This window comes from Rhinoraja longicauda, chromosome 2, assembly GCF_053455715.1.
Source record: "Rhinoraja longicauda isolate Sanriku21f chromosome 2, sRhiLon1.1, whole genome shotgun sequence".
NCBI classification, from domain to species: Eukaryota; Metazoa; Chordata; class Chondrichthyes; order Rajiformes; family Arhynchobatidae; genus Rhinoraja; species Rhinoraja longicauda.
The window spans coordinates 94,257,146-94,283,326 of record NC_135954.1 but is presented as its reverse complement, the minus strand read 5'-3'; the positions used below and the strand labels follow the sequence as shown (position 1 = coordinate 94,283,326).

At 44.3% G+C, this 26,181-nt stretch overlaps 1 protein-coding gene across 7 annotated transcripts in view; it reads right to left on the bottom strand.

The window, feature by feature from the left end:
• The window catches only part of galnt11 (UDP-N-acetyl-alpha-D-galactosamine:polypeptide N-acetylgalactosaminyltransferase 11 (GalNAc-T11)), a 108,570-nt gene that overhangs the window by 32,600 nt on the left and 49,789 nt on the right, over positions 1-26,181 (bottom strand). For 4 of the 7 annotated variants that reach the window (XM_078424545.1, XM_078424516.1, XM_078424538.1 and 1 more), the window contains exons 3-6: positions 18,300-18,641; positions 6,861-6,984; positions 2,365-2,531; positions 1,274-1,399 (exon numbers count right to left, since the gene is read on the bottom strand). In XM_078424545.1, coding sequence (XP_078280671.1) covers positions 1,274-1,399; positions 2,365-2,531; positions 6,861-6,984; positions 18,300-18,582 — 700 coding nt within the window. In that variant the 5' untranslated portion in view covers positions 18,583-18,641. Of the gene's footprint in view, positions 1-1,273; positions 1,400-2,364; positions 2,532-6,860; positions 6,985-18,299; positions 18,642-18,853; positions 19,038-26,181 lie in introns of those variants that run through there. The other 3 variants (XR_013549113.1, XM_078424554.1, XM_078424508.1) reach the window with 1 other exon arrangement.

The following is a 26,181-nucleotide window of genomic DNA, read 5'->3' as shown; positions in this document are numbered from 1 at the left end:
AAGTAAAATGGATAAAGGAGAGCCAGTGGATGTAGTGTATCTAGACTTTCAGAAAGTCTTTGATAAGGTCCCACATGGGAAATTGGTGAGCAAATTTAGAGCACATGGTATTGGGGGAAGGGTGTTGACATGGATAGAGAATTGGTTGGCAGACAGGAAGCAAAGAGTAGGAGTAAATGGGTCCTTTTCAGAATGGCAGGCAGTGGCGAGTGGAGTGCCGCAAGGCTCAGTGTTGGGGCCGCAACTGTTTACCATATATATTAATGATTTGGATGAAGGAATTAGAAGTAACACTAGCAAGTTTGCGGATGACACAAAGCTGGGTGGCAGTGTGAACTGCGAAGAGAATGTTAGGAGGTTGCAGGGTGACCTGGACAGGTTGAGTGAGTGGGCAGATGCGTGGCAAATGCAGCATAATATAGATAAATGTGAGGTTATCCACTTTGGCGGCAAAAACAAGGAGGCAGATTATTATCTCAATGGTGTCAGGTTAGGTAAGGGGGAAGTGCAGCGAGACCTGGGTGTCCGTGTACACCAGTCACTGAAAGTGGGCGTGCAGGTACAGCAGGCAGTGAAGAAAGCTAATGGCATGTTGGCCTTCATAACGAGAGGATTTCAGTATAGGAGTAAAGAGGTTCTTCTGCAGTTGTATAGGGCCCAGGTAAGACCACATCTGGAGTATTGTGTACAGATTTAGTCTCCTAATTTGAGGAAGGACATCCTTGTAATTGAGACAGTGCAGCGTAGGTTCACGAGATTGATCCCTGGGATGGCGGGACTGTCATATGAGGAAAGATTGAAAAGACTAGGCTTGTATTCACTGGAGTTTAGAAGGATTAGAGGGGATCTTATAGAGACATATAAAATTATAAAAGGACTGGACAAGCTAGATGCAGGAAAAATGTTCCCAATGTTGGGCGAGTCCAGAACCAGGGGCCACAGTCTTAGAATAAAGGGGAGGCTATTTAAAACTGGTGAGAAGGAACTTTTTCACCCAGAGTTGTGAATTTGTGGAATTCTCTGCCACAGAGGGCAGTGGAAGCCAAATCACTGGATGGATTTAAGAGAGAGTTAGATAGAGCTCTAGGAGTGAGTGGATTCAAGGGATATGGGGAGAAGACAGGCACGGGTTATTGATTGTGGATGATCAGCCATGATCACAATGAATGGCGGTGCTGGCTCGAAGGGCCAAATGGCTGCCTCCTGCACCTATTTCCTATGTTTCTATGACTCCTGCATTTTACCCCTTCACATAGCATCATCATCAAGTTACCTGTTGCATGGGATGCTCCAATCATTCTACCACGTATCAATCCCTCTCGTTCAGAATTTCGCACCAGCTTCACTTTTCTGGGTAGAGATTTCCAAATGTAGTCCTCAAGTTCATCTTTTAGATTAACTGACAAAACAAATCAGAAAATTAATGAAGAGTCACCACTGAAATGTTCATTTATGTTTCGCTGCAGGTTCATGCTTCCAAGAACAGTTTTTGTGCACCGCTGGGAATGATGTTGACTTTCAGGAAGTTGAATGCTTATTAGAGTCTCAGAACCCACACTATGGCACCAGAGTAAGCCATCTCTTTGCAAGCTGGCCACCGAGGATCTATGTGCATTACATACACCTTCTGTACCACCCTATCTGCCGCTGCTGCTACCTTTAGAGAGCTATGGACAGACTCCAAGATCCCGATGCACATTAATGCTGTTAAGGGTCTTGACATTAACTGTATACTCTCTCCATCCATAAGTTCTAGACTTAAGTCCCATCCGTTTATTTTCTCTTTTGTATAACCGTTAGACTTTGGAGATACAGCGCGGAAACAGGCCCTTCAGCCCACCAAGGCCGCACCGATCAGCGAGCACCTGGAACATGTGCACTATCCTACAAAGTAGGAACAATTTGCAATTTTTTTTACCGAAGCCAATTAACCTACAAACCTGTAGGTCTTTGGGATATGGGAGGAAACCCATGCGATCACAGGGAGAATGTACTAACTCCGCACAGACAGCACCCGTAGTGAAGTTCAAACCCAGGTCTTCGGTGCTGTAAGGCAACAAAAGTCTATTGCTGCGCCACTGTGCTGTCCTATTATATTTATGTATGGTATGATCTGCCTGGATAGCGCACAAAACATTTAATCATTGTATTTCGGTACATGTAACAAAGATAAACCTATATCAATTCAATTAAATACTGAAAACAAGCACTCAGCCTGAACTCATCCCACTACAGCACTGAATAGATTGCCTGGTCATGAATTATATCTGCTCATTTATGAATCTGGTCTAAGAATAATACGAAATTCACCACCTGCCAAGGAAGGAATACATAGAAAACAGAGAAACACTACATGTGACTCACTGAAATCGCTGTGGTCATCTACAAGGATGATTTCGTGCAACAGATTTGCTGGGGAACGATCTAGCACACTCGTCACTGTCCGCAGCAGAACTGATAAAGCTTCATTATAAAAACAGATAATAATGCTGGCAGAAGGTAGATTCATTGGGTAGCTTTTTTCTTTACACCTGACAACAGAAGAGAGTCATTTAGGGTAGAACACAAGAAAATGATCAACTTCAAAAAAGAATTGCCTTTGCCAACTAATCTATCTTGTATGACTATGCAGCCATAAATGTGTAATTTACATCAAAATATGTTGTTATGTGGTGATGCTGTCACTCTGCAAAGAAATATCCTTTCTAGTGTTAGTGATAATGCATTTCCTTTAACGATTACGCTCCCCGTGATACATTGAGGCCTTATCTTTCTGTCACTTGCATCTTTCATTTTAGAGATACAGCATCAAAACAGATCCTTCAGCCCATCGAGTCCATTCCGACCTTCGATCACCCATTCACACTAGTTTTACATTATCTGACTTTCTCATCTACTCTCTACATGCTGGAGGCAATTTTACACAGGCCGATTAACCTGCACATCTTCAGGACGTGGGAAGAAACCGCAGCACCCGGAGGAGACCCCCACTTTCACAGGGAGAACGTACAAACTCCACACAGACAGCACCCGAGATCAGGATAGAACCCATGCCTTTGGTACTGTGAGGGTGTAGCTCTACCAGCTGTGCCACTGTGCCATCACAAGATCATACGACAAAGGAGCAGAATTAAGCCATTCAGCCCATCGAGTCTGCTCCGCCATTTTATCATGGCTGATCTATTTTTCCCTCGCAACCCCATTCTTCTGCCTTCTCCCCGTAACCTTTGACGCCCTTACTAATCAAGAACCTATCAATCTCTGCTCCAAAAATGCCCAATGACTTGACCTCCACAGCAGTCTGTGGCAATGATTTCCACAGATTCACCACCCTCGGGCTAAAGAAATTCCTCCTCACCTCCGTTCTAAAGGGGCGTCCGTTTATTCTGAGGTTGTGCCCTCAGGTCCCTAGTGTGTAGGATAGTGCTAGTGTACAGGATGATCGCTGGTCGGCACGGACTCCATGGGCCGAAGGGCCTGTTTCCGCGCTGTATCTCTGAAGTCTAAAGTAAATCCAGGTGAGTTGACAGCCCCGGCCTGGTGGTTGCCAATGGAGTGGTCATGGCCCAAGGGAAGATGGAATGCAGGTAAGGGTCGGCAGGCGTGGCCTGGAAGCGGCTGAGGAAGCTGTGTGGGCCGGGTGCGGTATTGGCAGCTCGGCCTGGAAGCGAAGGTGCAGGACGTGGTTGGTGTTTGTAGTTGAGTTGGTGAAAGTCAGTACCTGAAATCAGTTATAAAGAGGACCATAATAATGAGGGTTTACTGTAGAATGAAGTGTGCATGAATGTCAATGGTCCTGGGAGAATGGATCAACAATGGTTCAACTTGTCCTAAGAAAATACAGTAAGGGGAATGGATTTTGATGGGCCAAACATTGGGAGGAAACTGTGGTTGGAAATAATGCAAACTTAAAGAAAGGATAACCCCAAGTGTTACTGGGATTGTCATATGAGCAAATTCCATAACCAACATCATCCCAACTTTGCCAATACAGTATACCAATATGAAAAACTTTGCATTATATTTGTTAATGCCTTTCAGAATACTGATGTTCTTGAAAAGACACTCCGTTTTCCTCTTTTTAAGGCAAAGATATTACAATTTCAAGTTCACCATTCATATAATAAAGTCAAATGCACTAGCATAAACTTTTCTGACAAATAACATTTTGATTACTATGAACACGAGTGCTGCTATTCTTACATTAGAATGGGGGAAGCAGGAAACAGAGTCATATGAACATGTGAATATGAACATTTAATATATTTTATGTTCTAAGTTGACAGTCAATTGATCCCTTGAGCCTGCTACACTATTTATTAAGACCAGGTTAATCTGATTATTAAGTGATCTCCACGTCTCCACATTCCCACAGTGTCTTCACACACCAATCACCTATCTGTTCTGACCACTCCATGTTTTGATGGAGAGTTACATGGATTCACAACACTCTGAAGGATAAATTTGTGTCTGATCTCATTCTTAAACAGTGACCCTTGGGTCTAGATTTTCCCACAGGAAGAAACACCCACCCTACATCCACAAGGCAACTTCTCGCAATATCTTGTATATTTCAACTAAGTCATCTCTCACTTGAATAAATGTCAGCAGATACAAGCCCAATCTGTCCAATATTTTTGATTTATGTTAATACTGCATGACTGACTTTTGTTTCATATCCACATATCACACATTTAAAATTTTTAAATTACTTTTTAGATTGAAAAGACCAACCATCCTAGTTATTTCTCACTTTTCCACTTTTTAATGCAAATATATTTCAAGTTCACCGAGTTAGTTACAGAATATTATCTGATCATCATGAAAAATCTTAGATACTTCTTTCTGCAGAACAAAACAAATAGGTAATGATATTGACAATGATACCTGAAATATGGCCAGATAGGAAACTCTAAGAATGCTTAAACCTTCATTGTAAGAGAGTTTAAAAAGGTGAAAAATGCGAAAGATACATATTTTAAATCATAAAAATTTACAGCATAGATCATTCAGCTAACTGTGTCCATGCTGCCCACAATTGGAGCTATTTATGCTTCACCACCTTTTCAGTTCATGGGCCACACCTGTGGTTCTTCAAGTGTTCACTCGCATGAGTCTTAAATACGATGAGGGTATCTGCCTCAATCAAAATGTCAGGCACTGAGTTACTAATTCTACTACTCTCAAGGTGAAACAATTATTCCTCGACTCACCTATAATTCCTCCTCCAAACAACATCATTCTGTCATGACATCTTCATCACCTTCACAGAAAGGATGAATAGGGGGCATAGATGAGTGCACAGTCTATTTTCCAGGATCGGGGAAATCAAGTACTAGAGAGCAAAGGTTTAAGGTGAGAGGGGAAAGATTTAATAGGGGCAACTTTGTCACACAGAGGGTGGTACGCATATGGAACGAGATAAACGTGGTGGCTCAGACAGATACTCTTACAGTATTTGGAAGACATTTGAAGATGTATATAGATACGGAATGTTCGAGGAATATGCGGGCAAATAGGATTAGCATAGATGGGTATTTTGGTCAGCATATGCAAGTTGGACCAAAGGGTCTGTTTCCATCTCTATAACTATGAATGTGTTATTAACCCCTCTACCGCAGTTCTTTATTCTCTCTAATCATCTCTTAGACTAAAGTCTAAAATCTCTAATTTTTTACACCACAATTAATTGTCCATCAGAAAATAATGTAGCTTAGACACTCTTCTCAAAATTGTAACCTGGCAACATCTTGTAAATCTCCTCTATGCCCTCTCTTGTAGTGTGGTAACCAAAACTGTATAAAGAACGCCCCTGTCCAGAGGTGCCTAACTAGTGATTTCTAGTTCCACCATCCCTTTTCAGCTCAAAACACTTATTTAACCATTCCACTGCATCTGGGACATGTAGACATGCATTCTACTACAAATAACCCGCCTTGTATACCTTGTTCAAATGTAATAGAGTTGAAGCCAATAGAGATCAGCATAAATCCCAGTGCAAGGTGAAGGAGATTGTATGAAGCATGGGATGTGAGCAGGAGATGTCTACAGGGGCTGATGGACATTTGCCAGCATAGAATAGAAACATAAAAACATAGAAAATAGGGTGCAGGAGTAGGCCATTCGGCCCTTCGAGCCTGCACCACCGCCATTCAATATGATCATGGCTGATCATCCAACTCAGTAACCTGTACCTGCCTTCTCTCCATACCCCCTGATCCCTTTAGCCACAAGGGCCACATCTAACTCCCTCTTAAATATAGCCAATGAACTGGCCTCAACTACCTTCTGTGGCAGAGAATTCCACAGACTCACCACTCTCTGTGTGAAGAAATGTTTTCTCATCTCGGTCCTAAAAGACTTCCCCCTTATCCTTAAGCTGTGACCCCTAGTTCTGGACTTCCCCAACATCGGGAACAATCTTCCTGCATCTAGCCTCTCCAACCCCTTAAGAATTTTATATGTTTCTATAAGATCCCCCCTCAGTCTTCTAAATCCCAGCGAATATAAGCCTAGTCTATCCAGTCTTTCTTCATATGAAAGTCCTGCCATCCCAGGGATCAATCTGGTGAACCTTCTCTGTACTCCCTCTAAGGCTAATGCAGTGACAGCATCAAGCTCGGAGGTGATGAAGGTGTCATAGAGTCATACAGTGTGGAACCAGGCCCTTCGGCCCAACTTGCCCACACCGCCCAACATGTCCCAACTGCACTAATCCCACTTGCTTGTGTTTGGCCCATAGTCCACAGCTGCGTGCCATGGCAGCTTTGGAATTCAGCATTAAGCAACATAATTAAAAGCATGGGCAAATATGGAATGCATCTTTTAAATCAAACAAGAGTTAAATATGAAGAACTTGCTTTGGGTCTCTGGTATCAGGAACATCCCTGTTATAGCCCAAACGATTACTGATGAGCACATTAAACGCGTGTTTCTGGTATCCTGCATTCCGAATCTGCTGGTCTACTTCATTGAAAATCATACCTGAAAAACAATAAGACCTTATTAATGTACTTGGGGATATTTATAATAACAGAATACAATGGTTTATCAGGAAACACATTTCAATATCAGACAATCCATCTGCCTGATTGTCACACTGGGTGATGGTGGAGGCCAGAGTTCAGGTGTCCTTTGAACAGCTGCACTCTGCTCCTGAGCCTCGTCTCCTCTCATTCCAATGCTGCACTTGATGTTTAAGGAGGTTTCCTACAGGGGATCTTCTCCCCTATACAAGTTCAGTCTCCTGGCAGTTCAATATATTTTATATATATTTATAAATCAGTACATTGATATGATGTCATTTTTTAGAACATAGCATTATTATCACGGCATCAATTTTCTTCCACATATATTCCTTGAGCAAACAGTCCCTAGAGCTTTATATACGGGCTGCAGTACCACAATGTGCAATGGCACATCATAAACTGGAACATTCTTCACGGCCTTTGTGGAAGCCACATCATGCTTCAGCATGCCCATAACTAGAGCCAGGATGTTTAGGCACTAAAAATCTCTGAAATAGGCATAATAAAATTACAAAAAAAGGCACAAAGGCATTTATTGACACAAAAAAGGCATGTATTTCCACCACCAAAATATGGTTTAAAATGATAATATAAAGGTTTACTACATTAAATGACCATAGTTGCCTGGTTGCACATAATTACTAGCATTTTTTCAAATTATCTGGTGTTAAACTATGCATCTGTCGGACAGACTATGCTTCAGTTGTGAAAAACTTATTTCTACCCCAGCTGAGGTCACTGGTGCATACCCGAAACAAGCTACAGACTCTATATTCATGTCGATATCTTGTGCATAACTGCCTTTGAGAACTTTAGCTATGTTTTGTATTTCTTCAAGATCTTTGTTACCTAAAATCACTCTCACATTTTGCTAGTATGTCTTTACGTACATCTCCAGGAACTTTACGGATATCGTCAGTTACTTGTTGAAAACCTTGATATATATTTAAAAATTCATTCCTATAGTTATTGGGGACTGTACCTTTAAGAATAATGTATGGACAAGCAGATGCTTGTTCGTAGACTTTGCTCACTTCTATTAGGTGCTAACTGTAGTTTTGTACTTTGCATACCTACATGATGAGATTGATTAGGTTGTACTTTGCATACCTGCATGATGATTAATTCACAAAATGTTGGAGTAACTCAGCAGGTCAGGCAGCATCTCGGGAGAGAAGGAATGGGTGACGTTTCGGGTCGAGACCCTTCTTCAGACTGATGTCGGGGGTGGGACAAAGGAAGGATATAGGTGGAGACAGGAAGATAGAGGGAGATCTGGGAAGGAGGAAGGGAAGGGAGGGACAGAGGAGCTATCTGAAGTTGGAGAAGTCGACGTTCATACCACCGGGCCGCAAACTGCCCAGGCGAAATATGAGGTGCTGCTCCTCCAATTTCCGGCGGGCCTCACTATGGCACTGGAGGAGGCCCATGACAGAGAGGTCAGACTGGGAATGGGAGGGGGAGTTAAAGTGCTGGGCCACCGGGAGATCAGTTGCGTTAATGCGGACCGAGCGCAGGTGTTCAGCGAAGCGATCGCCGAGCCTGCGCTTGGTTTCACCGATATAGATGAGTTGACATCTAGAGCAGCGGATGCAATAGATGAGGTTGGAGGAGGTGCAGGTGAACCTCTGTCTCACCTGGAAAGAATGTTTGGGTCCTTTGATGGAGTTGAGGGGGGAGGTAAAGGGACAGGTGTTGCATCTCGTGCGGTTGCAAGGGAAAGTGCCCGGGGTTAGGGTGGTTTGGGTAGGAAGGGACGAGTGGACCAGGGAGTTGCGGAGGGAACGGTCTCTGCGGAATGCAGAGAGGGGAGGGGATGGGAAGATATGGCCAGTGGTGGGGTCCTGTTGTAGGTGACGGAAATGTTGGTGGATGATATGTTGGATCCGCTGGCTGGTGGGGTGGAAGGTGAGAACGAGGGGGATCCTGTCCTTGTTGCGAGTGGGGGGATGGGGAGCAAGAGCGGAGCTGCGGGATGTAGAAGAGACCCTAGTGAGAGCCTCATCTATAATGGAGGAGGGGAAGCCCCGTTTTCTGAAAAACGAGGACATCTCGGAAGCCCTAGTCTGGAACACCTCATCCCGGGCGCAGATGCGGCGTAGACGGAGGAATTGGGAGTAGGGGATAGACTTTTTGCAGGGGACCGGGTGGGAAGAAGTGTAGTCCAGATAGCTGTGCGAGTCGGTGGGCTTGTAATAAATGTCCGTCACTAGTTTTTCTCCTGTGATGGAGATGGTGAGGTCCAGAAACGGGAGGGAGATGTCAGAGATAGTCCAGGTATATTTAAGGGCAGGATGGAAATTGGAGGTGAAGTGATTAAGTTGTGTTACATACCTGCATGATGGGATTAAGTTGTGTTCAATACATCTCTGTCTACTCCATGGTATAAAGAAATGAGGGGGGCACTGCTGCGTTAGAGAGACTTGTTCAGACTCCTGTACTCTGTGCAATCCTCTCTCATGTATTAAAACATTCAGTTGGATCTAAATTGCTGTGACTGTCGTTTGTTGGGAAAATATTTCTAACATAATTGGCGCCCAACGTGGGGCCCCAATACCTCTGTTGCCTTCTTCCAATAAACCAAGAGCGCTCACTTTAAGGATTTACGGAAGGTGGAAACAGAGTGACGGGGTCCAGTCGACACGACCGAGATAAAACTGAATGTTCCGTAGGAAGGGGGCCCCCCCGGGTTAAGTAATTTGATTTTGTCGAACCGTTTGATTCCCCGCTGACCTGTGTAGGAATTGTCTAGCACAAAAAATCGGAGAGTAGTGCGACTACTTCTCCAAACGGCGCGGCCGTAAGCGAAGTCAGGGACTTCAAGAGTCAAGTGCGACTTGACCACAGGAAGCAGTAAGTACTAACGGGAAGGTGGAGAGCATGGGTTCGGCAAACCCAAAATATTACGAAGGCCATGAAAAATGCATGTTTATAGATAGCAAAAAAAATTGCAAACACCTGCGGAGGTGGAAAAGAGACTATGGGTTTAGTGGTAAATTATTGGTGGACGATTGTTCTAAACTAATGTCCGCCATATGAAATGATGCCGTTAAGAAACGTATGAACAAAGATAAATTAGGCTACCAACAGGCACGAATTTGGCTCGGCGTAGCCAAAGCACGGAAGGACGGACAGGAGGATAAAAAGAAAAAAGAAAAAAGAAGAACAGACGACGGCGTACTTACAGAAAGGAGACAACGAGGTCTTCTATCGATCGCCGCCTCAAAATGCGTCGGCACCCTTGCCGGCGAACCCCGGGACGGCGAGTGCCCCCCTCCCTATTTTCAGGAAGGTGGAGTGGCCTTGCCACCGGGAGAAAGGAGCGAAGCTGGGACCACAACGGCCCGAGTTCACGGACCCATACCAGGTTTACAGAATCCGAGCGTCACCAGGTCAGGAACTCATTTTAAACCATTGGGGCCATTTATGAAACAAATAACAGAGGGAATGGGGGCCCTAATGAGCCCGCCTCACCCGACCTTTAACAAAGTGGGCGAAGGGGAGAAAAATATCTTGCCAATGATAGCCATGCCTAATCCAGGAGGAGCAGTACATGCGGAAGAAAATGCAAAAAGCAGAAAAACCACAACCAAACAAGTTTATCTGGCCGAAGTAATAGAGGGAGAAGAGACTGCCGTCTCAGTATTCTACCAACAGGGGTATAAAGGAAGGAGCCGAGGCAGAGGCAGGGGAAGGGGCCGAGGTGGCAGAGCTCCCAAGGGAAATGGCTGCTTCAACTGCGGAAAAATCGGCCATTGGGCCCGAGAATGTCCGCAGCCGAAGCGGGGGGCAGAAGACGAGGAAGAACCAGAGAAGCAGAGTAAATCCTGACTAGGGGAAGAAAAATGGATAAGGGATCCACAGCCGGCCCCATATAGAGAGAGCCAGGAAAACACTTTAAATATCTTGGATCTGGAATGTATCTTGCATGGTCTACAGGACTTTGTGAAACCAACCATTACCCTCTTCGCCAAGGGCAAGAAACTAATTTTCCTGTGTGACAGTGGGGCTTGCAAGACTGTTATCACCAAAGACGAGGAACCTCCAGGAGTCAAGTACTCCAAAGATTCCATCACCGTAAAATCGGCCACAGGCCACACCAATGTCGAGTTCTTAACTGAGCCCCTCACCTTTAAGGAACCATTATCCCAAGATCAGTGGCAGGAGCAAGTCCTCATATCAGCGACGTGCCCAGTCAACCTGCTGGGACGAGATGTAATGCAAGGACTAAAAAAAGGGGTGATGCCGACCGGGTCCGGAATGAGGGCAGTCAGATGGGCACCCGGCAGTGCGGATATATTGGTCCAGGAAGGAGTAGGCGAACCTCACTACTACTGCACCATAGATCTGGCACAAAATGGACCAGGAGCAGTGGGGAAAGCATTGGTCAAAGAAGCCAAGGCTAGGGTCCCGGAAGAGGCGACAATACATAGGGCGGAAGACCTACATTGTACAATATGGTTTAAACCTACCACAGGACCGGATAAAAAATACGAGACCAAATTTATGAAGGACCCTAGTTCTGCCATGACACTGACCAACCTCTCTCTATTGGGACAATAAGGGAAACGGCGCTGTCGCAGTCAATTTGGATAAGAAGGATGACGAGCTCTTCAGGGAATACCCGTCCAGACCCCACGTCTCCCTGTCCAAGAAACAGGGGGGCAGGTGGCGACACTTAGGGGAATTGGTGGCCAAGGGAGAAGCGGAGCAAAAGTGGGAATGACTCGATGATAGAGGCCAGGTGTTCAAAGGAAGGGATACCGGTACTTATACTAGAACCCTGACCTGGAGGACAGGGGGATCGAAGGAGGTCCATTTGGCCGCGGGGAGAGAAACAATTGATCCTTAATCTCACTGAGGATGAGGAGGAGATTTTAAAAGACCTGCCAGCTAGATTGTGGTCGGCAGGACCGTCGGATGTGGGACTAATCAGGGGAATTGAACCAGTAAAGGTCACCCCCCGATCATCCTACCGCCCCTACCAGAGACAATACCCCCTCCGAAAGGAGGCTATCGAGGGGATCAGACCCATATTCGAAGCCTTGAGAGAGAAAGGCGTCCTGATTCCCTGCAAGGAATCCCCGTGTAATACCCCCATGTTCCCTGTACGAAAGGCCAGTGGCATACTATTCTACGAAACTGGACCAGGTGGCGCAAGCACTGCCAACTTGCCTGCAAGCAGTTATTGCGGCGTCCCTCGCGGTGCAAGCCTCCGCCACCACAGTATTGTACAGGACCTTAACACTGCGGGTCCCACACGCGGTCGCAGTACTGTTGTTACAACAAAAAATCTCATATCTTTCACCGGCAAGACACCTTTCTTGCATGGCAGTACTGCTATCACAACCTAACCTGACAATCGAGCGATGTACTATGCTGAATCCGGCCACCCTACTGCCAACCGAAGCGGACGGAGAACCACACAGCTGTTTGGAAGAAACGGACAAACTGGTCATGCCACGTCCTGACCTGAAAGACGTGGCGCTGAAGGATCCGGACCTAACTCTGTATATTGACGGGTCATGCAAAAAGAATGAGATTGGAGAATATATTACGGGATATGCGGTCGTTGATGACACAAGGATCATCAGGGCCGAAGCACTACCTAAGCACTTCTCAGCGCAAGCCGCTGAGCTAGTAGCCCTCATTGAAGCATGCAAAATGGCGAAGGGGAGGCGAGTAAACATTTACACCGATAGTGCATATACCTTCTCCACTGTCCACACGTTTTCGCAGCACAATGGCGTAACCGTGGCATGGTCACCTCTGCAGGCAAACCCATTTTACATAAAGACGTGATCCTGGAACTGTTGGAGGCAGTGTCGCTACCCGCAGCTGTAGCAATCTGCAAATGCGCCGCCCATACTAAAGGGACCGACCAAGTAACCAAGGGAAACCACCGGGCGGACCAGGCAGCAAAAGAAGCAGGAGGGCGAGAACTGGAGGCAAAGGAGGCTTTTGGGCTAGAATTACAAGAAGTAGATCATGAAGTGCTACGATGTATGCAAAAAGTCGCTCCTCCTACCGAAAAAAGCAAATGGGCAAAAGAAGGACAAAGAGGGGAGGACGAACTATGGAGGAATAATGAGGGAAAACTAATCTTACCAAAATCACTATTTAAATATGCATGTTTAATGAGCCATGGGGTAACCCATGTCTCAACAAGAGGAATGATACAAATAGTGGACAAAATATTCCAAACCTACGGCTTCACATATTTTGCAAAGAAATACTGTGAGACATGCGAGATATGTGCCAGATACAATCCACAAGGGGGGTTGAAGCAAGCACCAGGCAAAGCACCACAACCAAATTATCCTTTTCAAAATTTAAACATGGACTATATAGAATTGAGTCCTGCACAAGGGAAAAAGTACTGCCTGGTGATAATTGACGTTTTCTCTAGGTGGGTAGAGGTCTTCCCCACGGCCAACGCAGATGCGTTGACAGTGGCGAAGGCCCTTCTAAGGGATATCATCCCCGATTTGGAATCCCAGAAAAGTTATATAGTGATAATGGTAGTCACTTCGTGAATGAGATAATAGCAAAACTAAGTAGTGCCCTAAAGATACAGGTAAAACACCACTGTTCGTACCATCTCCAATCGGCAGGATTGGTGGAAAGAACAAACGGGACTATCAAAAGCAAATTGCGAAAGGCCATGGCAGAAACAGGGTTCTCCTGGATAGACTGCCTACCCCTCGTATTATTAAATATAAGAATGATACCGAATGTAAGGGGAATCTCCCCATATGAAATATTATATGGGAAACCCTTCCAATATCCCATCTTCCAGAAACTAACCGAAACAGTACAGGAAGAGGAGACACTGGCTGACTATATGCAAAAGTTATTAATAACCAAATCTCATGTGTTAAGGAACCTGACCAGCCTGGAACAGGAAAACCAAGGTTCGAGAAGGTTGTGAAACCAGGCGACTGGGTGTTTATCAAGGTCATCAAAAGAAAAAGGTGGTCAAGCCCTCGGTGGGACGGACCTTACCAAGTTCTGCTCACCACACCAACGGCCGTAAGGATTGCGGAGAGACCAACGTGGGTACACATAACACATTGTAAACGAATGAAGGTAAACTCTGAGAACGAAAAGGAACAAGGGAATAAGTGACGGCTGACGGCCTACCAGGGCCCAGTAACGACTAAAACCCGAGTAACTTGTCGTAACCAGAAAAAGAAAATGAAAAAATCAATCATAAAATGGATTTGGACGACTAGTCTTTGTATGGTTGTAAATGGATGGGATTACGTTATAAAACTTAAGGAAGATGAAACAGGCACCTTCCACATTGACCCATGTAAAGAGTACCCCGGAATGTGGTGTGCCGAAAGAGCCTATGGCACCGATGGAACATACGTGTGCAGAGCCCCGTGCCGCACATGGGGTCAGGTTTTCCAACACTCTCTCAATGGGGGCTACCAAGGGTGGGGAATGTCTGACGGAACAGACTTACACAGCAGATGGTCCCTGATCGGTAGCCTCCACACCCCTCCATCGAAAGAATTGGAAAACCATCGTGACAATAAAGAAGCCCAAACAACAGGACGTAGGCAACTACTTCCTTTGTGTAGATGCAAGGATGCAGGATCCATGTTGCAAATTCAGAATAGAAGTCGGGAAAGTGAGTAAGACAGGGGTCACGCCCACCCCGAAACCAAAAGGACCTGAAGAGAGGATTATAAAAATAATTCCAATAAAAGACCTTAAAAAAATCCTTGGAGGTAGAAACGGGATACGCGGACAAAAATGGCCTGGCAAAATCGGATGGCCTTAGACATGTTATTAGCAGATAGAGGAGGCGTGTGCGTCATGTTTGGCTCATCATGCTGCACCTTCATTCCAAATAATACTGCCCCGGACGGCTCAGTCTCCAGGGCCTTGGCTGGGTTAACATCGCTGGCGGAGGAGCTAGGCGAGAACTCCGGGGTAGACACTTCATGGACAAGGTTCCTTGAGAACTGGTTCGGGAAATGGAAAAATATTGTCATTTCTGCACTAACATCCTTCGTAGTGATTACAGGAATGTTAGCCGGATTCGGATGCTGTATAATTCCCTGTGTTCGAGGGTTCTCTCAAAGACTAATAGAAACAGCCCTTACAAAGAAAATGCAGATGATGTACGAGTTGGTTCCTCAGAAAGGGATTGAGGAAGAAGAAGTGGACATTGACCTAAGGGATACCTTCATGGCCTAAACAGACCCCCGCGGATGAACAGATTGCAAAAAGTCAAAAGAAAGTGCAATGTTGTGATGGAACCGGGGAGGCGTTCGGGACGGGGGAATTTTTAGAAATTGTTAATAAATTGTTGGATAATTGTATAAACAGGAGGAAAATTATATATATTAAAAAATTCATTCCTATAGTTATCGGGGACTGTACCTTTAAGAATAATGTATGGACAAGCAGATGCTTGTTCGTAGACTTTGCTCACTTCTATTTGGTGCTAACTGTAGTTTTGTACTTTGCATACCTGCATGATGAGATTGATTAAATTGTACTTTGCATACCTGCATGATGATTAAGTTGTGTTACATACCTGCATGATGGGATTAAGTTGTGTTCAATACATCTTTGTCTACTCAATGGTATAAATAAATGAGGGGGGCACTGCTGCGTTAGAGAGACTTGTTCAGACTCCTGTACTCTGTGCAATCCTCTCTCATGTATTAAAACATTCAGTTGGATCTAAATTGCTGTGACTGTCGTTTGTTGGGAAAATATTTCTAACAAACCTGCAAGTTATTCACTAATGTTTCGTCACGTTTCTCAAGTGAAGTGATAGCTTGTGGGAACTTTGCAAAATTGGAAGCAATAAACACAAGGTCGTGGTGGAGGGACTTTTTCTACATGATTTCACTGGTGATCCTGACTGCAGCAGAATCTTCTTCTTCAAAACAATTGCGGATTTCTTTTATCTTTTCAAAATTGCAGCATTGTAGAGTACAGCAGAGAGTATAGTAGAGTATAGTAGAGTACAGCAGTACAGCATGTACCCCACCTAGTCAAAACAAGCTGAGGAGGTAGCGGAATCTCGGGTGCCATTTCCTTGAACAACTGCACATGTGACGGTGCTTTGAAGAAGATTTTCTTGACATTGGAAACTAGGCGATCAACATTTGGAAACAAGCTACGTATGTGCTCGGCAATTCTATGGAGTCCATGAGCTAAGCATGTCAAATGCAACATTTTGGGGAATTAAACTTTAAGAGCACGAGCAGCTTTTTTCATGTACAGAGCTGCATCAGTCACAAACAGAAGAACATTCTCGTGTTTTATACCTTCTGGCCAAAGTACAGCAAGTGAAGATGTAAACAACCGAGCAATAGTTGAGCTGTTTGACTTTTCCTATACTTCCGATGTTAATAAATACTCCTTTGATGGTTGACCTGCCTCCAGGGAACCTTGACCAGACCTTGGCAAATGTGCATTGCAGAAGTAGAGTCATAGATTTATACAGAAAGGAAGCAGGCCCTTCTGCCCAACATCCGTGCTGACCAAGATGCCCCATCGACGATAGTCCCATCTGCCTGCATTTGGTCCATGTCCCTCTAAACCTTTCCTATCCATGTACCTATCCAAATGTTGTTGTAGTAACTGCCACAACGACCTCCTCTGGCAGCCTGTACAATGTACACCTACGAGTAAATGTACAATGATCCTGTTCCCATCATAGTCACCTCGAGAGGCACTGGCACTCCAGTGGTACACAAAGGATACGAGTCCAGCAAGGCCTTTCGTGCTTGTTTAAAAGCTCTGGTGATAATGAAATCTGTTGACTGATTCTTACAATCGGTTTGGGCAACTACTCAACACAATTCACAATCTCCTCCCCGAACACTTAGAGTACATTCCATTCACTCTTCTGGCTTACTGACAAAACTCAAAAATAATCTTCTGGCCAAAATATTCCAAGAAGGATAGGTGAGAGGGTGCAATACAAAAGAAATGGTGGTATGATCCGAGCCATCCTTTGCGACACAAGGGACAGCAGTCCTCAGCAAGAGTATCTGGTAGCACTCCAATATAAAAAGCTGCATTCATTTAAATGAAGTCATGCTCTTCAAATGTGCTTCTTCTCTTAAATGAATACTATCGAGGTATTCATTTACCTACCCAAGTCCTCTTGCTCCATGTACAGATGACTCCGTTTTTTCTCCCCAACAACCTCCACTCCTTCTCTAGTTACTCTCTTGTTCTTAATATACGGATATTCTGATATTTGTGTCGCCCTTGTGCTATTTTGATCTCTTTTTTATTTTAAGTACCCACCTAGATTTTCAATAGTTCTCCCCCATTTTATAACTTCTTATTGATTCTGATAATCCAAATATGTCACATCCACTAATCAAGAACTTGTCAATGATGGGTTTCCTTTCATAAATTCATAAAATAGTCAACTAATCTGCCACTACATTTTTGACACATGGGAAGAAAACAGAGTACTCGGCAGAGCTGGTACAAAGTGCCAAATGGCCTCCTCCTACTATTTCTTAAGCCCTTACGAAGGTCTTTGGCCAGCCTCAGACCTACTCTCTGTCATAGTTTATACCAGTGGTCATTCACCTTCAGGTCAATAATGACCGTCAGTGGGCACACAAATCATTGTACACCTATTCATTCAATGCTAAGCACAAGAGGTTATTTCAAAGAGGCAGATGCTGGAATCTAGTGTCGAGCACAAAGTGCTGGAAGAACTCAGCGGGTCAGGCAGAATCTCTGGAAGACATGAACAACGACATTTTGGGTCGGGGCCGTTCTTCAGACACGTTATTTCCTGGCATCTGAATGGTGTAAGGTCATTGGGATATGATTTAATATTTGTAAGAAGCTGAAACTTTACATCATAATTGTCTTCTATAGCAACTCAACAAATCCACAATTCAGACAATTAATGTTGCCAAAACAGTTGTCGCCCATATATTTAAAAGGGACAAAAGCTAGTATCCCATTGATTTTTTCTGCTTGTCAATTGATCCATGCAGAAATAAAAAATGTTATTTAAGTATCATACTTAAGGCAACATGAACAGCATTTGAGCTTTTATGAACTTAACTTTGATCAAATACACTGTCAATGGTGATTTAAGAACAACAGAGCAATATTGTGTTCTCATCTTCAGGTTTTTAAAAACCATAGACATTTTGGATAAGAACATTTTACAAAAACACTTACTTAAAACAAAACGTAACATTCCAAATCAAACATTAATCGGCCATTTTAAAATACAGTGCCTAACGGGAGAAATTGACTCACCCAATTCTGAAAAGTGCTCCAGTTTTTTCTCTGACATTTTTGGTACGTGCTTCATAAACTGGCTGTCTGCTTTGTCTTGGTGCTGGGTTTCAGGCAGACGTTTGGGTCCTTTGGTAAATCTGGGTTTGAAACTCCATGGTGCTCGCTGGCTCCCCTGGAAGGGCACATTGCTGAAAGTATAGCTTTCGCTGCTAAAGTTGAAGTAGATGAAAAGGAGAAGTGTCCAGGTCACGGACGTAAAAAGACATCCATAGCAGAAGTAGCGTAGCGTGACACTGCCCATGGTAGCCAAAGCATTGTTAGAGGCCCATTTTCATTCCTCTGAAGCACATAAAGTTAAGCCTGTTTGAGAAACGAGCTGTTAGTGATTATCCGCACACCAGAAACATTACAAGAATTCCTCTGAAACAAACCACAAAGCATTACAGATGAAAAAAATATTTTCAATGCAAATACTGCAACCCTGCCAATATTATGAAAACAATGGTCCCAGTGAAACAAACGTTAATAATAATCGCCTGAATGTGTACTGCATCCTCAACATAGTTACCCACCTCGCGTTATCGCTGGAAAATAAAACAAGTCGTTTGTTGGTTGACAATGTTTGAGTATACAAAACCTGTCAATAAACAATAATGAAAACCAAATGTCTTGTGACAATCTGATTTTGCAGCAATAATCTAACATTAATTTCTGAGAGCAGAGAGCTCAGTGGAGAGATAACATCCATTGTAATACTCTGCTGGTTACCGAACAAAGTTCATTGGTAAGAGGATTCATGCGTTTGGGATCAATTATTAACAGCGTTTTTTCCTATGAAAATGGTGTTTATTTAATCTCTGGTGACTGAGTCTAAACTGTCTATCACTACACCGCTCCCATCCCAGAGAAATAGTGGGAAAATCAAGCAGAGAGGATGACTGTGTGGGAAGGAACAGCAGATGCTGGATTATACCAAAGATAGACACAAAATGCTGGAGTAACGCAGCGGGTCAGGCAGCATCTCTGGTCTGAAGAAGGTCTGAAGGACCAAGGTCTGAAGAAGGGTCTCGACCTGAAACGTCACCCATTTCTTCTTTCCGGAGATGCTGCCTGACCCGCTGAGTTACTCCAGCATTTTGTGTCTATCTTCGATTTAAACCAGCATCTGCAGTTTTCTTTCCTTAACAAACCCATGTCATCTTTCTTTTATTAGTGCAAATCTTTCCAAATGCCTATAAATGTTTTTTCTGATTATTGGTTTAAAAAGCTTTCCCACCACCAAAGTTCACCTGCCTGGCCTGTAATGATCTGATTGGCACCCTTGGGATCAGCAAGCTGCCAGCCCTCCCCCCACTGTGTAGCAGTGCTTGACAGCATTGCATCAACAGTGGGCTGGGATAGTTTGATGGAAATATCCTTGGGTGGCAGGCCCAACCTGGACCCTGGGGTATAACACAAAGGAAAAGCAATGCCATGGTTCTCTTCCAATGCTTCCACCCAGAGGTCCAAAGTGGTCCCCAAACCACAATGAGATTCCATAGATCTAGAGACACATTGGACACGATCATCACTGCTTATCAACTCCAAGCGAGATGCAGGGAGAATCATCAACCATTGTAAATGGCCTTATTGACTCACAAAAATCTTTGACTCCCTCAATTAAAGGGGAGCATTGGGCATCCTTCTCAAATTTGATGCCTGCAGACATTCACCTCCATCGTACGTCTGCAAGTCATGATCGTGCGGTCTATCATGTCTGTGCCTTTTATTGCTCTAGAGGTGCAACAAATTTGATCTACGAATTCTACTATTCGATCTACGTCAATTTAATTCTAAAATCAAAGTTATTCCACATTCAGAACAAGATATTATATGCAGACAAAGAGCATTGCACATTCAGAGGCTGAGCTCCAAGTCAGTGCCAAGTCATTCATTTTAACATTTTGGAGAATGGGTTTTTGACTTATTACTCACAAAAAAATGTCCTATAAAATCTGAGATATTTGAAAACGTGAAACATCCCCACTGATTTATAGGAATCCCTGTCCCATGAACAGACAAAATGCAGAAGACACATTAAAGGTAATATTAACAATCTCCAGTTCACATGATGGGAATGCACGTCCAGTGTAAATTGTGGAAGCAGTGCACCCACCTCTGAAACCATCCACCTAGTCTCTCATCACCTGCCCCGAATGTGACAATATCTGCTCATCCCACAAGCACCTCATCAGCCCATTAGAACCCACAGATGTGGAACGTGGGCAACATTTAGCATTGGTTCCATTAAACCTCTTGTCCCGAGCACTAAATGAGATAACATTGTATGTTCTTACATCGCTTTTTGAACAATCTTCTTCACCAAAATTCTGTTTAGTACTTTGCTTGATAGTTACTGTTCAACCCAGACATTGTACATTTCTGCAACTGCAAAGACACTCAGGATTGTTACTGATAGTGTGGGAGGGATGAGAGAAGTGGGTTGTGTGGGAAAGTCAAGGGTGGAGAAGTGATTATGTGAAAGAGAGAAAGAATATGGGGGATGATGTGTCTAGGAGAGAAAAAGGTGGTGTTTAGAAACATTGGTAACGGTTTATTACTGCCACATACACTAATGAGCCAAAAAATTATGACCACCTGCCTAATATGCTATTGGTCCTCTGTGTGCCGCCAAAACAGGGCCGACCCCCCCCCCCCCCCCCCCCCACCCTGAAGGTGTCCTGTGGTATCTGGCACCAAAACATTAGCAGAAGATCCTTCAAGTCCTGTAAGTTACGAGGTGGAGCCGCCGTGGATCAGACTTGTCCATCCAGCACATCCCACAGATGCTCAATCGGATTGAGATCTGGTGAATTTGGAGGCCAGGGCAACACCGTGAACACTTCATCATGTTCCTCAAACCATTCCCGAACAATGTGTGCAGTGTGGGAGGGCGCATTATCCTGCTGAAAGAGGCCACTGCCATCAGGAAATACCATTGCCATGAAGGGGTGTACGTGGTCTGCAACAATGTTTAGGTAGGTGACACTTGTCAAACATGATGTCCACATGAATGGCCGGACCCAGGGTTTCCCAGCAGAACATTTCCCAGAGCATCACACTCCCTCCACCGGCTTGTCGTCTTCCCACGGTGCATCCTGGTGCCATCACGTCCCCAGGTAAACGGCGCACACGTACACGACCACGCATGTGATCTAAAAGAAAACAGAACTTATCGGACCAGGCGACCTTCATCCACTGCTCCAAGGTCCAGTTCCGATGCTTGCGTGCCCAATGTAGGCGCTTTTGACGGTGGACAGGGGTCATCACGGGCACTCTGATCGGTCCGCAGCTATGCAGCCCCATACACAGCAGGGTGCGATGCACTGTGTATTGTGACACATTCCTCCCATGACCACCATTTAAATTTTGTGTGTCTTGTGCCACAGTAGACCTGTCGGTTCAGACCAGATGGGATAGCCTTCATTGCCCTCGCGCATCGATGAGCCTTGGGCACCCAACACCCTGACGTTTGTGGTTTGTACATCCTCAGACCACTGTCAATAGGTACTCACCACTGTTGACCAGCAGCACCCCACAAGCCTTGCCGTTTCAGAGATGATCTGACCCAGTCGTCTGGCCATAACAATTTGGCCCTTGTCAAAGTCGCTCAGGTCATTACCCCTGCTCATTTCTCCTGCATCCAACACATCAACGTCAAGAACTGACTGTTCACTTGCTGCCTAATATATCCCACCCCTTGACAGGTGCCATTGTAACAAGATAATCAATGTCATTCACTTCACCTGTCAGTGGTCATAAGGTTTTGGCTCATTGGTGTACATTGAAAAAGTTAAAAACTTTCCTTTTTGTGCTATCCAGGTAAATTGTACCATCCACAAGTAGATCAGGTAGTACAAAAGAAAAAATAAAACAGACTACAAAATACAGTGTCACAGCTACAGAGAAAATGCAGATTAAAAAAATTACAAGGGCTGTAACATGGTAAAAGTCTGAAAACAGTGAGGGTGGCTGAAGTGGATTGCTGTGACAGGTAGTCGGGACGGCACTTCACTGTTAGATAGTCCAGGACCAGGGAGCAGGAACAGGCCATGATCACCACGTCCGAGCACCACGAGGTGTTGATTAGGGTGCAGATCCCTCCACCGTGGCTGGGGACACCTTACAGTCCATCTGGTGAATGGGGAAGCACTCAGATAGTACGGCACGGTCAGTTGCAGCAGATGTGCAAAATGTATGTAGAGGAGAAGGAGGCGTGATGGGAACAGATGGCTGTGCAGAAACAGGTCATGTGTGAGGACAAAAAACAGATGGTGTTCAGGGAAACAGAAAGGTGTTGGGGAGAAAGATCGTGTGCACTGAAAGACAGATTCTGTTTAGTACTTTAGTGCGGGGATGTCATATCGTTCCCATTTTTCCACCGTCTCCCTCTCTTTCTTTCCTGATCCCTCTCTCATTAATTTCTTTAAACCCACTCTCCATTTTAATTCTCCACTCTTTCTATCCCTCTCCCCCTGAACAACTTCTCTCACTTCCTCTCCCAACTCTTGATATTACCTCACTCCTCCCCTGACCCAGGCACCCACTATAATACTCTCACCCATCAACCACTCTCTATTGTAACTCTCTTTTAAACACTGTGATGGAGCAGTAGTCAGAGCTCTCAGCTGAAATCGTGGGGCACCGCAGAGCAGACATGTAAAAAAAACCTTCCCTCAGTAAGACTGGGAAAAGGGGGGAGGGGGGTGGAGGGACGACCAAAGAGAGGATCTGAAATCAAGAACTGTGGTGTGGATCACTTCAAGATCAAGATCAACACATCACATGGATCGGGTGCTTTAAATTCTGTGGGAACATGGTGAACTTACTGCAACCCCATCTGAATATCAATCGGCCTTCCCAGTCTGGGAAGCGTTAGCAGTAAGTGCACCAGTGTACAGGTTTTAGACCAAATGATTTCTAGATAACTAACAGTTATGCCACATTTTGCAGTATTTTAATGTTTTAAATGTTTTAGTAGAATCATTTATTTAAGTTTTAATTCTCAATAAAATTTGATATTTCTCCATTGGCTAATACATCATCAGCTGATGCAACCGCTTGACAAAGTGGTGCAGGAATTAGCAATCAGGAATTAACGTCTAGGTCAAGTTGTCACACACGTTTTTTGGAGATTGGGCAAGGTTGAAAGCAAATTATGCAAAGTGTGAAACAAATCAAATGAGAATTGCCGCAGTTTTCTTTCCCCATCAAGATAAACAGCAGCAGGCAAAATAACTAGTAATGAAAGATTTATGAAAAACAGGTTCAATTCCAACTAAACTGAGTATTTCTGCCTTCTGCTTGATCACAGATCCCCAAGTATGGGGAAGCTAAATAAACTGTTTTTTTGCAACCCCATTGCGATCCAAGGTCAGAAGAACAGCCAGGCAGCCAGAAGGATATAGGTCAGAAGTGGCAGCACAATGGTGCAGCGGAAGAGTTGCTGCATCACAGCACTAGAGACCCTGATGATTCTGACTGTACAGTTTGTACGTTCTACCCGTGACCGCGTGGGTTTTCCCCGGGTGCTCTGGTTTCCTCTCACACTCCAAAGACCATAGGTCTGTGAAAGAGTTAATGGCTATTAACTTTGCATGATGGGATGCTTGGCCGTTGTCTGCAAACCTGTTTGTATGCTTGTGCAGCTTCTATATTGTTGAAAGTGGAGAAATGTTAATTGCTCATAAGGATGTATCTGGTAGCTGAAACGTACAATCCCCGGAAACCACAGAAATAATAAAATGGTAGAATGAATGAACAGGATGAGCCTGAACTTCGGGTCCTGAATAGCTGATGTTTGCAAAATTGCACCAGGCACGATATGACCATGTGATTCCTAAAGCTTGTTTGACGGTATATCCTGTTTTGCCTGGGAAGAATATCTGGGAAAGACGATGGACAATGCTCTCGCTAAGATTAGTATGTGGTTAACTGTTGACTACTTGTGGGAATGTGTAAACAAGACCTTCTGTGGTATGATAAGGATCCTTACCTTCGACTAATGACTTATTGTGTGGAATATTTTATGATTGAAGGGTGTCAAGTATATTGTGTTCGATACAATTTGTGATTGATTTGAAGGAAATGTTGTGTCAAACATTCTTGCTGCAAATTCTGTATAAAAATGCGGCAAAAATGCTGTATCTTTGAGTGGAAGCAAGGGGAGTGCTGAGTATGGTCATACACCCTTAGCACTGATACCCCCACTCTCGTCTGACGATAATTAAAGCTTTGCTTGGTTTACCTTTAACTATTTATGTTGTTGTCTGTTTTAAGAACCGAACTTTAACATCTGTACGTTAATTGGCTTTGCTAAAAATTGTGAATTGTCCCTACATGTGATCTTGGTGGGTAAAAGGGCCCGTTTCCGTACTGTATCTCCAAACTAAACTGCCGGTGTGAGAAACAAAATAAAAAAAATCCTCCATGGCTCTTACAAGCTTGAAGTTACCACTGATTGCAACTTTTAATCTGCATTTCTGACCATTGCCATGTGCATGGACACGGAGCAGCAAGCATAGACAGCTTGCTATTCACCAAGGCATGGATGGAAACATCCCATGGGCCAGATCCCACCAGCAGGCCAAATGATATGCACATGAAGTTACGTGAAATGCTCAAAATCACAGCACAGAAGTTACTGTTGTGCCTGCTACAGAATGCAATTAGTTCTGCTCTCCCCTAATAATATTTTTTCAAGTGCATCAACATGCCCTTCTGAAAGTTACTAATGCAACTGTTTTTTGGATAGTTTAGATCATAACCTTAAAAAATTCCACTCAATTCTGTCCCTTTCTCATACCACCTTATAACATAGTCTTTTGCTTATTCAAGACTGCTGGTATAGGTCCACCACCGATTTTCCAGCAATTGGTGGTCTGCCACTCCCTTAATCCAGACAAAATGATGTGAGCGCACTTGAAAACTTGACAAAATAATGTGAGCGCTCTGGAACTCCGGCCTGGCTAGAGCCGGCAGATCCATTCCCATAGCTAACTTCCGCGGCTGACTTTCCGGGCCAGTGTCTCGGCCCCCCAAGGTCGTGACCTCTGTTTGTCCAGCAAAATGGACAATGCGGCAAGGCTCTGGAACCAAGGATGCTGGAAAAACCTGCACTTCTATTATATCTCCACCAACAATACCAACTTATCCAATCTTTCTTCAATATCGTGTGCATTATTCTTTGAGTGATGCTGCCCAATGCATAAATGCAAATTCTTGTTAACATTCCGATTTATATTTATTATATCGATCAAGTCTATTCCCTATCATTATTATTTAATGTGGAACCATTAAAAATAATGCATTATGATAGGGATCAATTTAGGTAATACAGATACCAACAGTGCTCTGCCTGGAAACAATTTTCCTGACAACCGTTTGGAATTAGTAATGCTTTTTAAAAAATCAAGGCCTTGCTTATTCAGGTTAGAATGTGAAAGACATGAGGATGTGAGAAACCCAGATATGTGGACATGGTCATACAACGTGGAAAGAGACTCTTTGGCCAAACATGCCACCTGCACTAGTCCCGCCTGCCTGTGTTTGGCCCATCTATATACTAAAACTCTTGTTTGTTTGTTCCTGAACTACAACCAAAACGGTACACGCTAGCGCGACAATTTTAGGCCCACCTTACTGACTGTCATCCCTTTGGTGCTAATGAAAGACGTTTCATTGAAATTGGTGTTATATTTTTAAAGTTATTCACATTTTAAAGTTTAAATCTATTTCCTAGGGAGGGAAGGGGGGAGGAGGGAGGATAAGGTCGGTTGATAGGGATTCGATTGGGGGGGAGGGGAAGGGAGAGGGGGGAGGGGAAGGGAGAGGGGGGAGGGGGGAGAGGGAGGGGGAGAGG